This window comes from Ziziphus jujuba, chromosome 9, assembly GCF_031755915.1.
Source record: "Ziziphus jujuba cultivar Dongzao chromosome 9, ASM3175591v1".
NCBI classification, from domain to species: Eukaryota; Viridiplantae; Streptophyta; class Magnoliopsida; order Rosales; family Rhamnaceae; genus Ziziphus; species Ziziphus jujuba.
In genome coordinates, this window is record NC_083387.1 from 5,937,041 (window position 1) to 5,951,626 (window position 14,586).

At 31.6% G+C, this 14,586-nt stretch overlaps 1 protein-coding gene across 1 annotated transcript; it reads right to left on the reverse strand.

Annotated features, from left to right (window-relative positions):
• Window positions 1–9,350: 9,350 nt before the first annotated feature.
• On the reverse strand, window positions 9,351–10,546 carry LOC125424122 (probable disease resistance protein At4g27220). The gene is made up of 3 exons (XM_048480556.2): window positions 10,355–10,546; window positions 9,940–10,243; window positions 9,351–9,778 (listed from the first exon to the last, which is right to left on the reverse strand). Exons 1-3 carry the CDS (start codon window positions 10,544–10,546, stop codon window positions 9,351–9,353), a joined length of 924 nt encoding a protein of 307 aa, XP_048336513.2.
• Window positions 10,547–14,586: the final 4,040 nt, after the last annotated feature.

Consider the following 14,586-nt stretch of genomic DNA (forward strand, 5'->3'; position numbering starts at 1 on the left):
ATGATTTTCGCGATGTGCTTTTGATCATACAATATTTTAGAAATTTATTTAAATTAAAGTATATTTAATAGTGCTTTATAAATTAAATTGTTTTGGTATTTTAAATTAAATTCTATAAAATTTATCAGTTTATTTTATTTTTATCCTATATTTTAAATGGATATTTTAGATTATTTTAAACATTTCTTTTAGAAATAAATTGATTTACTTTATTTATTTAAATATTCCTTGGATCATTTCAGTATAAACTTTGTTGTGATTTTGTATTATTTATTACGATACTTTATTTCCAATTTAATATTTGTCATTAGTCTTATTTTTAATAATTATTTTTCACTAAAATTTTTGGATTGTTAATTTATTGCCTTTTAATTAAATACGTTCTGGATTTTGGGGTTTAAAATATCGGGTTTTGTGAAATGTTTTAAAAAGGAAACATTTTAAACTGAGTGAATGGTAAGGATTTTGAGAGAAAATATTATTTCCAAATACTTAATAATTAATTACTCACTTATTTATTATTGATTAATCAAGTTTATATTATTATTATTATTATTTATTTCCCTGATTAGTAGATTGGGTCACTTACTAAGATGATTAGCATCTCACGTTTTAAATTCTGTTCCCTTAGGCCCAGGTTAGTCGACGTTGATCGTTTGGGAGCTAGCTCGACGTCTTGGTTCATTGTCGAAAGTCCAAGAGGCTTTTCCTTTCCTTTCTATCTTGTATTATTTTTTTTTATCTTGTATTGTATTAAATTTCATATTTAATTGTACTGATAACGCTCTGTATACTATTTGGATGATTATTTATTTAATTATGCACTGGTTCCCTGTTAATTATTGAAGTGCTGAAATTTGTGATAATACTTTGTAGTAAAGTGGGAGGAATAAGGTGGTGTATATAGAAGTATATTTTCTGTGTAGGAAATTTTGTGATAAATCCTATCCTTAGGGGAGGTTTTGTCGGATTTTCCATTCGAGGGTCCGGTAGGATTCCCTGGGATCAGGATTTGTCTGAGTTTCCAGTGAGGGATCTTGGACGGGTCTTGACAGTTGGTATCAGAGCTCTAAGTTCTAGTATTCCTAAAGGACTGTGTATTGTTGTGCATCCCATTTGCATCTATTCCTTCGTTTTAATCGTTTTGAAGCGTTATTCCCTTGCCTTGAAGAGAATCGTTGCTCGAGTATAAATAAGTCTAATCTTCAAAGGTGCTAACTATAAGTCATCTATCCTCAATCTTCAAGGGGAATCTGTATGGCCTAGTTAGGTGGGCAAGGATTGCCTCTTCCTTATCGAAGATTAGGTGAAGGAAGGAGACCTGATTAAGTTGGATCTTTTGGGCTTTAAGCAATTCTAGATGTGAATTGGATAGCTGCAACTCTTATGTTGTAGATCGCTACCATAAGGAAGAAGCGTTTAAGCGTTTTGGCCTACCTGAAGTGGTGCTTCGTGGAAGAGTTAGGAGGGCTTTATCGAGATTAATTTCTACCCTTGCTGTCGAGGAGCTATTGAAGAATGGTTGTTAAGGGTATTAAGCCCATGTGGTTGATGCCCTAGTAGATGATGAGTGTTAGAAGAAGTGCTCGTAGTGGGAACCGTTCGAAGGTGTTTCCTGACAAGATACCTTGGATACAAGTGTAGTAAAAGAAATCCTAAAGGAAGCACACCATTCGAGGTATGTGATATACTGGGAGGTATGAAGATGTATTGCACGTGTTTGAGACTCCTGACATCGAGATGAAGGCAGACCAATTATGTGTGGAGCAATTGGCATAGATCTTGGGTCCCACGGAATGCGTATTGGTCAATAAGACTAATTCCCAAGTTACAGTCTTGCGACGGCATCACCTAACCGAGAAGGCAAAATGGGAGCTGAGGCACAACTCCTTGACTTATATTCTTATGCATTTCGGTGATGTACGAAATTTCAAGGACGAAATTTTTATAAGGGGGGAAGATTGTAACACCCCGTCCTAAAGTACATCGGAATTTTTGCACATTGACCATATGGGTCAAATTTTTGACTTTTTGTTCTGGATGGAATTTCTCTTTGACCTGGGTACCGTTGCAAAGTACGCATCACCCGAGTCCATAGACTAGCAGCACACCCGAAACAGATATGTGGTTTATAAGTTATGGCTCTGCAAAGTTTATTAAATACTGTATTATTTTAATATTGTTATATATATATATATTTATTTTCTTTTTCTTTTTCTTTCTTTCTTTTCCCCCATGTGGGAAAATGTCCCCACGAGCTTCTTCTTCCTTTCTTCTTCTTCTTTTTCTCTCTTCATTACTCCTTCTTATCAATCTCTCTCTCTCCCTATTGCATCTCTTCCGGCCGCCACATGGCTACACGCACTGGACGGCGTGGTGGCCCATGGCTGGACGAGTCCAGGCGTCGAGTCACCGGTCGGTTGGCCGGTGGATGTATCGGGATCGACGTCCAAAGCTGGCGGTCGATGAGGTGGTGGTTGGCTAGTTTTCCGGCAGCCACTGGTCCCGTGGTTGGTCCTTCTCTCTAGCTTTCAACCCCCTAGTTCCAAAAATAACCTCCATTTGCCCAAATTCCGAGCCGTTTGTGAGATAGAAAAGGGGGAAGTTTGGCCGAAACCTTCCGTCCACTTTCTGGCCACCTCCGGTTGAGTTGAGTCCAATGGAGGTCGGTAATATGATCGTCATCCTCTTAGCTTTCCATTGATACCTTAATTGCGAATTTTGGATATCGTTTGTGTTAAACCCCCAGATACCGGATATTATTTATCTGAATAAAATATTATTTTATTTGATCATATGTAATATTGTTATTCTAGGAGCACGTATAAGTTGTAGAATTAATCCTATGGAGGATTTTGGTTGGATTGCGGACTCGAGGTGAGTGACCCATCTTCAAAATTATTTTGGGTGTTTAATTATATGTATTTTGTAATAATTGATTATCTGAAAATGTAATATTTCATGTGTTAATTGTTTAGTAAATTATAATTGAAATTTTATGCCAAAGTTGAAGGAAATTAAATTATTTGTGTATTATGAATATTTTTGGGTTTTAAGAATTTTCTTGAATTTGATGTTTAATTTATTAATTATTGAATTTTGTTGTTGGACTATTTTATAATTAGATATTTGAAAAATATGTTTTATGTAATTAATATTAAGAGAATTTCCATCTAAATTATATTGCCAATTTATGTTATTTAAATAAATGTTTGGGTGCCAAAAATATATTTGGGAATTAAAAGAAATTGTGATTTCAATTTCCCTTAATAATTGTTATGTTTATTATGTGATTTAATTATATTTTGAATTTTAAGGAATTGAAGGAATATTTATTTTAAATTATTGTTAATTTCATTGATGGATTTGAAATTGATGGAATTTATGCGATGGATTTATGAGGATGATTTATAAAGGAATTGTAAAAAATTTACAGGTTTAATTGGATGGAATAAACCCGATGGTACTTATGAAATTTTCGAGATTTTGAAGATGTATGAATTTTATAATTTTTAGATGCATCATACACGTACTGGTATTATTTATATATGGATATGATTAGCGTGCAGGTGGATGTGGTTAGTACGCAGGTGGGTATGAGTAGCGCATAGGTGATTTATGGGGTTGTCCTGTGGTTGCCATCGGACGAGGATAGGCCGCTCCTTCATGGCCGGGACACCTGTTTGCAACGGTGCGGTGTGACGCCATGAGACTGTATGCCAGTTTTTCTCTTTAACCTCCTGTTTGGCGGTGTTTGGGATACTGGGTACCGTTGGTGCCACTAGTATATAGTGGGTGCATCAAATAGTTTTCACGACATGATTTTCAAATATGAAATATTTTAAACTCTTATTTTTAATAAAAATGTATTTAACGGTGTTTTATTATTTATTTATTTAAATTTAAAAGTTTACACAATTTTTATGGAAATATTTTTACGAATTTATTATTCAAATTTTTTTGGTATTTTGAAATCAATTTTATTATATTATATTTTCTTCTATTTATTTTATTTTATTCTTACCATTTATTTTAAATGGGTGTTTTATTTTGATTTAATTATTTCTTTACTTAATTATTCAATTAATTGATTTATATTTATTATTTAATTATTTCCTGAATTGTCTTAATATAAGTCTCATTGATGATTTCGTATTATTTGTCTATGATATGTTATTAATCTTTTAGTAATTGTTATAAAAGTTTATTTTCATTTCTATTATTATTTCCATTCTAACTTTGGATTCTTAATTTGTTGTGTTTTGTTTGTAAATTATTTGATTAATTATTTTCTGAATCTTGGGGCATAAAATATCGGATTTTGTGAAAAGTTTTAAAAAGGGAACATTTCAAACTAAGTGAATCGTAAGGGTTTTGAGAGAAAATATTATTTTTAAATACTTAATAATTAAGTACTTATTTATCATTGATTAATAATTAACTACTTATTTATTATTGATTAATCAAGTTTATATTATTAGTTAGTAGACTGGATCACTCACTAAGATGATTAGCATCTCACGTTTTTAAATTTCATTCCTTTAGGCTCAAGTTAGTCGACATTGATCGTCCGGGGGCAAGCTTGACTTCTTGGTTCATTGCCGAAAGTCCAAGAGGCTTTTCCATTCCTTTCTATCTTGTATTATTTCTTTTTATCTTGTATTGTATTAAATTTCATATTCAATTATACTGATAACACTTTGTATACTATTTGGACGATTATTTATTTAATTCTGCATTGGTTCCCTGTCATTTATTTGAAGTCCTGCAATCTTGTGGAAGTAAATTGTAGTAAAGTGGGAGGAATAAGGTGGTGTATATAGAAGTGTGTTTTCAATGTAGGAAAATTATGGTAAGTCCAACCTTTAGGGGAGGTTCTGTTGGATTTTCCATTGGAGGATTCGGTAGGATTTTTCTGGGATCAGGATTTGTTTGGGGTTTCGATGAGGGATCTTGGATGGGTCTTGACACTATGTCTCGTGTGTCATTACATAGAAGTGCATCAAATTCAAAAGAGATGGCAGCATGCCACTCCTTGTGCTGTAAGGCTTGTTTGATAGTTCTTTGTTTCCTGCTCAAAGAATGAGATCTTATTTGCCAAAAAAACTCATTGAATAGTTTTTTTGGTTTGAAAGTTAAATTTATGGATTGGGTTATCATTGGATGCCAATGTGGTGGAGGTGCAGAGTGAGAGGTAGAAGACTTACATTAGGAAGAATTATTCTCTTGTTGACCATGTGGAGAAACAATATGAGAGCTGTCTTGGTGAGATGGGAGTAGTTTGGATGTTCGCCAAAAAGTTTTTGAAAAGGACATAGCATATGTAATGCAGGGGTGGGCATTCGTTTAATTAAGTAAACAACTATTTTGAAAGCATTTGTCCAGAAAGTTGATGATAAATTTGCTTGAGATAATGGTGTGAGACCAGTTTCCCTGATATGATGGTGTTGTCATTCGGCATAGCCATTGCATTTAAGGGTGTATGATGGAGTGAGAAAATGTGTAATGCCATGTTTTTTAAAAAATAGTTTTAATTCGAGAAATTCTCCTCCATTGTTAAAGTAAAAGGAAATTATTGGCTTTTGAAAAAATTTCTCAACAACAATTTTAAATTGAATAAAAATAGAATGAACTTCATCTTTAGTTATGATCAATAAATAAAACATATTACCTGAAACCATCAATAGAATTAACTGCATTAGGACTCCAAACATTAGAATAAATCAACTTCAAGATTTGAGAACTATACATTGACGAGATACCAAATGGAAGTTTGTGCATTTTATTACATTTGCAAGATGAACAATGAAAATTTTTACAAGAAGAAACTAGAAGAGAAGAAGCTGAAACGGTTGTGCGAAGTATTTGATTAGAAGGAAAACCAAGACGTTGATGCCGTTCTTGAAGAGTTGCTTTTGAGGTATGAAGAGCATGAATGGACGAAAAAGATTGTTGTGTCTCAGATGGCCATTCATATGTTCCTCCTTTATGTGGACCTTTGAGAAGAACCAATCTTGTTTGCAAGTCCTTAAGCAACAAATATTGAGAAAAAAATTCAACGGAGACATTATTGGTTTCATAAAATTTTAAAACTGAAAGTAAGTTTTTGGTCATACTTGGAATACAAAAAACATTATTGAGATCGAAGGACTTATAAGGAGAGTTAAGTAGAACCTGTTTGAGTAATTGGAAGGGTGTTATCATTGCCAACAACAATTTCATCAATGCCATCATAATCTGAGTGTAAAGAGAGATTTTGTAAATCATTGGTTATATGATGTGAAGCACCTGAATCCATGAGCCAAGTGGTAGAAGTAGGAGATGGGCCAAGAGTCCCGGCAGTTAGTGAATTGCCTTGTGACGTGGGAGTGGAATGAAAATCTTGATGTGTTGGGGCAGGCGGACGTGGTTGAAATGAACTTTGAGGAGTATATAACCATTGTTCCTTCAAGGCAGAACAAAATTTGGCCGAATGCCGTTGTTGATTAAGTCATTTTATAAAATCAAATACAAATTAATTTTAGCCACTTGAAACATAATGTGCGGCAAATATATATAAAGTAATAAATAATATTAATCAAAGTTGATGATCTAACAAAGTAAAAGGGAAAGAAATACAAGAAACTTCGTAAATATATATATATATATATATACATATATATCACAATCTGATTAATATAATTATATATAGCTGGAGAACTAGAAGGCTGAAAATTTTGCAGCTAAATCTGAAAGTTGTCAGGAAGAGAACATCAATAATCAATATCGTACTCGATTGTTCACTCTAAACAATATGCAATCTAATTGTAAACACGTACCTCATTCAGATTTAATACATCTTTTTTTTTTTAATAATGTTCATCTCATCAGTCGAACTAGTAATGAATGGGCCGTCAGACCCAGATGGCAATGTAATTTTCGTAGATCCACAACATGAAAACCATCTACTAAAATCGTGATGAGAATCCATAGAGATGCCGCTGCCATCAGAGACGGTCTTCGTCTTAGGCACTGCAGAAGATGGTTTGGTGGTGAAATCCGTAGACTTCAGTTGTAAGGACATGCTTGTGTTAATCATATGATCCAAAATCTTTACTTTCGGACACTTGGCTACAAATAATCTTTTCAAGGATGGCAATGACAAAGTAGAACCCTCTGCACTGAAAGCTGTGAAATTTGGCAGATATTTAAGTTTCAATGAATTCAGTTTAGGAAATATCAAAACTACGCCTTTGGGGGTCTCTTCCATTTCTGCTTCTTTTTCCACGATACTTTCCATCATTTGACAATCCTCGACTTTTAAGCTTTCAAGTTTCACAAGCAGCTTGGCAATACAAAGTGGAAATAGATTTCTCAAGCTCGCACAATTTTCTACATGCAGAAATCTTAGATTTTGAAGGCCCTGGGTTTCTGGTGTAAAATTCTTCCACACATGAGTTAACTTGGACAAGTATCGTATCGTCAATTCGGCTAGCTGGCCCAGTATTGGAGTTACCTTGCTTTCCTCCACCACATTTAGTCCATGGGAGTCAAATATTACTTGTAGAGAATCACCATGATGGATGTCAAGCCTTTCCAACTTTGACAGTGTTCTAGAGTGGGTTATTACAAATAGCACAGAGGGGGACCCCATGTCCCGTTGGTCATATCGCTGACTCCTATCTGCAAATTTATCCATTTCGTGGGGCCTCGTATCCTTCTCGTGCAACAAAAGATTTAAAACATCACCCAATTTGATATCAAAGATCACGGTAAATTTGGACATTCCAACACTTGATATATGCCACATTATTACGATTATTTAATTTAGGGCAAAAAACATCATGGAACTCCATTGAGCCATTATAAAAAAATAAAATAAAACAACACCCTCAAATTATGTAAATAACAAATAAACTTACATTATAAGAAGGTATGAAATGTTGAACTCTATGTATAATGAGCTTAATTACCATGAAAAATAATAAGAAAATTAACTATTTTAAAAAATGTACAGATCATTCTACCTTTATCTTCGATTACCAACAATTAGATATTTTTCAAAGAAAAAAATAATTAACAAACCTGATTAATATATATTTAACATGAACATATATGATGTTAATATATTTTTTTAATTGATATATTATATATAATTGCTTATATATACCTTTATCTTAAATAATTATTTATGATTATAATAATCGTTTCATTACAAAAGGACAGCATAGTTATTTTATTTAATTAACTTATAATTAAGTGATTGTATACTTCGTAAATATATATATATATATATATATATATTGGGTAGAGTTGGAGGCCAATTGCCACAGAAAAGAAAGCTTTGCAAATTATAAAAAATAAAACCGGCATGCATGGATTCGATTGAAGAAGAGAACATACCTTATTTCGGGAGGATATTGAGTTCAATCCTCTAAGCTTAGGTAGATCACCCAGCTTCAAGTGTGTTAACTCGGGGAATAATACAATCTGATTGATTGGTTTCTCATCATCTTTTCCAATTTTTGATATAGTTACTTCTAGCCCCTTGCATTTTCTCACATCCAAGGTTTGGAGAATCAGACCTCTTGCTATGGACATTGAGAAGATATTTTTCAACTTTGGGCATTCACGTAGAGTGAGAGATCTTAGTTTGGCAAAGCTTGCAAGCAGCGAGGAAGGTGGTTGTCCATGGCATATCTCATTTAGATTATTTAAATTGCAGATTTCAAGTGACTCCAATTGGGGGAAGACTGCTTCCGGTGTTTCTTTCCTTGACCAATCAACCATATATTTCAGTTTCACACAAGAATAAAGAGAAAATTTCTTCAATGTGTGCAAAACCTTTCATATCTAATTCACAAAGATCATTTTCCAAATCTATTAAATCGTCGAAAAATGCATTATCTGTTTTCTGGAACAACGGATAGAATACTTTACTTCTTTCATGTTCATGGAGCACCAAGGTATTTTCAAATGGAGACCCGAGTCTATCCTCCCAGCCAGAACTATAACCTGGTGTAGATACATTGAATTTGAAATTTACTAGATTGTCATAGGAAACTCTCTCGCCATAGAAGCATAAGCTGGTATTTTTATTGTCAAAACTTTCAAATGAGATAATGGCTTTGGCTTAACTAGACTTGCACTGGTTTCTTCTCTGTTTTCTTCATTAGTCGATATCCGTTCGTCATCAAATATGTTCATCATGTACAACTCTTCCAGTCTAGATAAGCTGACAGAGTACCTTGCCTTATCCACCAGATTGATCCGCATTCACTTAAATCAAACAACTTCAAATGTTTTAATTGTCCTCCTTTTCTTGGAAAGAAACGAATCCTGGACCCAACAAGGCTTAATATTTCCAGATTCTATAGACCTCCAATCATTAGTAATCCTTCCATCTTCCTACATCCATGAAGAAACAAGCTTCGAAGGTTTTTTAAGACTTCCAAAGATGATGGAAGTGACATTGGAGTATGATTTTTAAACAAAGCTAAAACTGCAAGTACTTTCATCCCTTCAAAAAAATTTCCTGAAATTTTATCCATATGATTCACACTCTGTGAGTTGTAAAACAGTTGTAAAAGCTTTAGATTTGTAAACTGCAAGGTATCGACCAGAAACTTGGCATTCTTACTGAACTGAAGTGGGATTCTGATGTAATGTTCGTATGAATCTTTCTGAGGCCACTCATCCAAACCAACATCACAACTTAGCAACATAGGCTCAGCTTTGCTTGCAATTGATATGGCAAAGTCCCGTACAAGGCGGTGCATTTTGACATGATGTTCCATACCTGTATCCAACAACAAGAATGATCATTTTAATTTGTCAACTAATGCATGGACTTGAATTCTTGCTTCCATATTGTGTCCAAGTTTTCAAATAACTTTAGGCCAACCCCATATCTCACCAAATATTCGATCGGGATCTCAAAATCTTCAGGAAGTAAAAAACAAAGCAAGAAGCATGATTTTGCTTCCTTGCTTTCTAGATAATCGTAGCTGAACTGTATGCTTGAGAATACATCATCCATTTCAGGAATGATGTTTCTTGGTGCAGATTTTTTAAGCTGTTGAAGCGCATAGGCCCAAACATTTCGGTCAGTCTTGTTTTCCAAGGCCCTTCCAACAATTGCTATGGCAAGGGGCAAACCTGCACATTCATCTGCTACTGCCTCTGCTATCGGATGCAACAGAGGATCATCCACACAGCTGCCAGCTGATTCCTGGAAAAGCTTCCATGCCTCTTCTTTTGCCAACTGCAAGATTGTGAATTTCTTTTGGCACTGCATCTGCACGCATACATCTTCACTTCTCGTGGTGAAAATAAACTAGCATCTCTTGTTATCGGGTCCCAAAGGAAGTCCAACCTTCTCAAAATCTAGCTTCTTCCAAATGTCATCCAATATCACAAGGATCTTTTTGCCATTCGTTATCATTCTTTCTTGAAGCCTATCTGCCCGTCCAGCTACACTTTCTTTGTCGTCGAAGCTCAGGCCTAGCTTATCTGCAATTTGGCCTTGAATTGCTCTCTCATCTGGTGTTTGAGAGATAACAGCCATTGCAAATTCTTCAAATAGCTTTTCAGCTTTTGCTCTTCCCATAACTTCTTCCACCATTTTTGTCTTCCCTATCCCTCCAGCTCCACAAATGCCGATCATATTTCTTGAGAGTCCCCATGATTTCCTCCATAACTAAGATTCTTGATGTCATACCAGCAAAACCTGTACTGGGCGTAGAAACATAGTCCTTATTTGATGGTGCAGGGTATGCTACTCTGTTGAAATTCCCTTCCTGTAGGAGCTGAATGATGGCTTGAATCATCTTGCTAGCCTTCTTACTCAACGAATACCTCAGTTTCAGATTCGGTGCATTTACACGTCTTGCTCCGATTCGATTCCTTAGAAGTTCTTTTGAATCTTTCTCGGCCAGATCCAACTTTTCAAGCCAGCTCACAACATCAGGTCCAACAACTTGTGCATTCCTTTTGGCATCATCCACCAATAATTGCACTCCTTCTCTTTTATCCCCCAACCTCATGAGTTCAACATCCAGCTTCTTAATGTTTTCTTGTAGTCAATCAAATAGACAAATTGTTGCCATATTGGTTCTACAGTATATTCTGCCAATTTTCCGGCAACTGAAGTAATTCCATTTCACTTGCAACCCAAGAAAAGAACCCTATCAGAACTTTATTATTATTATTATTTTATTGGGGTGAATGAAGTCTATCAGAACTTATCCATAGAAAAGCTAGTAATCAAACAACGGATACACCAATTAAAAAAAATTCAGCTCTCTCTTTCTTATAAATTTTGTTCAAAAAGAAGGAAAATTATAACTTAGATGTCCTAACATAGTTTTATTTTTATTTATTTTTTTCTACCTAATTATGTGTCATTAGCTTATATCAAATGTTAGTTACTCATAGCTGTATATCAAATGCTAGTTACTCATAGCTATCTTAAACATTTAAAAATTTGAAGGAAAGAAAAAATACAAAAACAAAAAGCTAACACTATTTGATTTATTTTCAATTTTTTCCCCTAACTTTATAGCTAATTTAGATGTCTAATAAACTTTTACTACTACTCATTATACATGACCTTAGCAAATTACACATTATCGACCACTCACTAACACATGACATCAGCAAATTACATATAAATAGATAGCAAAAAATAATAAAAACTAATTATATATTACTAAAAGACATAAAAACTAATTATATATTACTAAAAGACACCTTGAATATCCATAGTTTAAATTGAACTAGAATCATCTGTTTATCTAAGCTATGGCTATGCTTTTTAATGATGTACTAATAAGTGACTACTAAAAGTTTGGGTAAGATTACTTCTCTCTCATTTTAATTTAAAAAACTTTTTAAAAAAAATTATCTTCTAATAAATGTCTATTAAATACAAAAGTTAACAATGATAGCTACGGAAAAATAAACTATGAAAAACTAGAAAAAATAATAAAAGGTGCTAAAAAATCTGTACACATACTAACAAATTTGAAAAGAAGTATTTTTTTCCCCCCTTAAAAATAACAAAAAGTTCAAATAATTAGTACTAATACTAAATGATATTGTTCCTTTTTATCCATAATCCACATCAAACACTTCTTTGAGCTTAAAAAAAAGGGAAAAAAAAAGCTTGTTTTGAGCAGAAATTGACTCCCCAGTGGTAGAACTCGGTTCAAAAACCTCAAAAAATATATTCAAAATGAATGGAAAAAATTATTAAAATCTATTTAAGCATTAAAGAAATCTGTAAAAACTTTGTTTTCAAAAAGATCAAAATTTTAAAAAATTGTGCGAATACTAAAGTAATGTTTCCGAAATATATTAAAACTTATTATTTATTAGATTTGTTCCGTATTTAAGTTTAAACTGAAACCTATATAACATTTATCTTTAAATATTGGATATTAAAGTGCCTTTTTATGTTTAAACTTTCTTTTTTTTTTCTTTTTTGTTTTTGTTTTTTTTTTGTTTTTTGTTGTTGTTGTTGTTGTTGTTGTAGGCATAGCTTAAATGAAGGAAGGATCCTGCTAAAGTGTGGAAGGTAGTCAAATTCAGATATAGATTTTTCTCAACTAAGCTTTACCTATGTCTTGAAATATTTAAAAGCATCGCTGATGGTGAACAAAAATTTGGATGAAGATTCTCTTCTCATCTAAATTTTATTGAAGCTTTTTTAAAAATCAAGTGACCATGTAACCACTGATCTATTATATGGTTAAAATTATTTCTTTCTATTTTAATTTCAAAAACTTTCAAATATAGTTATTTGAAAAATAAAGTATAAAAATTTGGAAAAATGATAAAAAGTGCTAAAAAATCTACACATACTATTAAATTTTGAAAAGAAATATTTTTTTCTTAAAATTATAAGAAGTTCAAATAATCAGTATTAAGTGTTAATTAAGCATATATCATTCCTTTTAAGCCATAATCCACATCAAACACTTCTATAAACTTTACCAAAAAAGTGAAAAACAAAATCAAAAAGCCTCTTCTTTTAAGTATAAATGGACTATGCATTGGAAAATTTTGGTTCAAAAACCTTCAAAAATATATTCAAAAGGAATAAAAAAATTACAAAATTCTGTTTAAGGATTAAAGAAATCTGAAAAAAGAAAAAATATATTTTTTTAAAAAGGAATAAATGTTTAAAAATTTGTGCAAATACTAAAGTAATGTTTCCAAAATAAATAAAAAATTATTATTTATAGCTAGTGTTATTCGTTTTGTTCCCTATTTAAGTTCAAACTTAAACCTGTTAACCTTTATCTCAAGATATTCCATGTTAAAATGCTTTTTTTATAAACATTTATTATTTTTTATTCACTTTTACCAACCTTTTAAAAATGTCTGGGCTAAAATGATGTGGTGGTAATGCTGTGGAATTTATAGCCTGGTGAAAGAACACTATATGAAATATAAACAAATAGTAAATTTGGCCCTTTGATTTATTTATTTTTTCAAATAAAGAAGAAGGTGGAGCTCTTTAATAAAGGTTAGTATTTTAAGTAAAGAATACCATACAAATATAGTCTCCGAGAGATACTCTAAGAATTTATAGTTCACCGACAAGGTCTATATGTAATCATATTTTACCGAAAAAGGTCTATATATAATTATAACATATAGTAAAATACTATTTATTATCATAGGAAATTTATTATTTATAGAATTTATATATCAAATGAAATTTAAATACTTGCAATTAAAAGATTCATTATTAGGGTTTTAAAATAAAAAATAATAAAATTAAATATTTCAATTAAAATTTGTTACATAGAATAATGATTCGTTATAACTAGTGATGATAAATAGCAAAAAGTTTACACATATTTCATGAAACAATGATAATTATGTAAAATTCGTTAGAACTATTTTCCCTATTTAAACGTATTAAATGCTAAAATGATACATATATATATATATATATATATATTTTACCAAAATACCTTTTGGCATATTCCTGATATCATTTTCCAAATAATTTATGCAAAATTTATTTTTATTATCTGATTATTAAAATTAACATTTTCCTCAAAAGATATTATAAATAATATGTTCTTAAAAAATTATTAATGTAATATTATCTTAAAAATATTAAACTAATATTGCCTTCAAAAATTTAAAATTATATTATCTTCAAGAAATATTATTAATAATGGTTTCTTCAAAAAATACTAGAAGTAATATTTTTTAAATATCAGTTAATGAATTTGTTCATTATGATCATTTAAGTAGTTTTAAATTTTAAAATTTTTATAAACTTTTTTATAAGAATAATTTTTTCTTGATCTATAACTTTTCTTTAACTTGTAACTTTTAAGTTTTAAGAGTTTAAGGGTTTAATTTATATATATATATATATATATATATATATATATATATATATATATATATATATATATATATATATATATATATATATATATATATATATATATTATCAGGGTTCTTGTAACGGTCATACATTTTAGGGGGTTATGTATCATTTACAAAAAAACAAAAGGCATTACATATTATTTTTTTAAAAAGACATTCGATAGACATTTTATATTTAAGGAACAAGAAATA

Bases quoted from the DNA above. Each gene is read 5' to 3' on its own strand.
- LOC125424122 (XM_048480556.2), bottom strand. From the start codon at position 10,546: ATGGCTGTTATCTCTCAAACACCAGATGAGAGAGCAATTCAAGGCCAA. The intron at 10,244-10,354 runs GTTGGACTTCCT...ACAATCTTGCAG, and splicing joins AGAAGCTAGATTTTGAGAAG to TTGGCAAAAGAAGAGGCATG. The intron at 9,779-9,939 runs GTTTTTTACTTC...TGTTGGATACAG, and splicing joins AAAATCATGCTTCTTGCTTT to GTATGGAACATCATGTCAAA.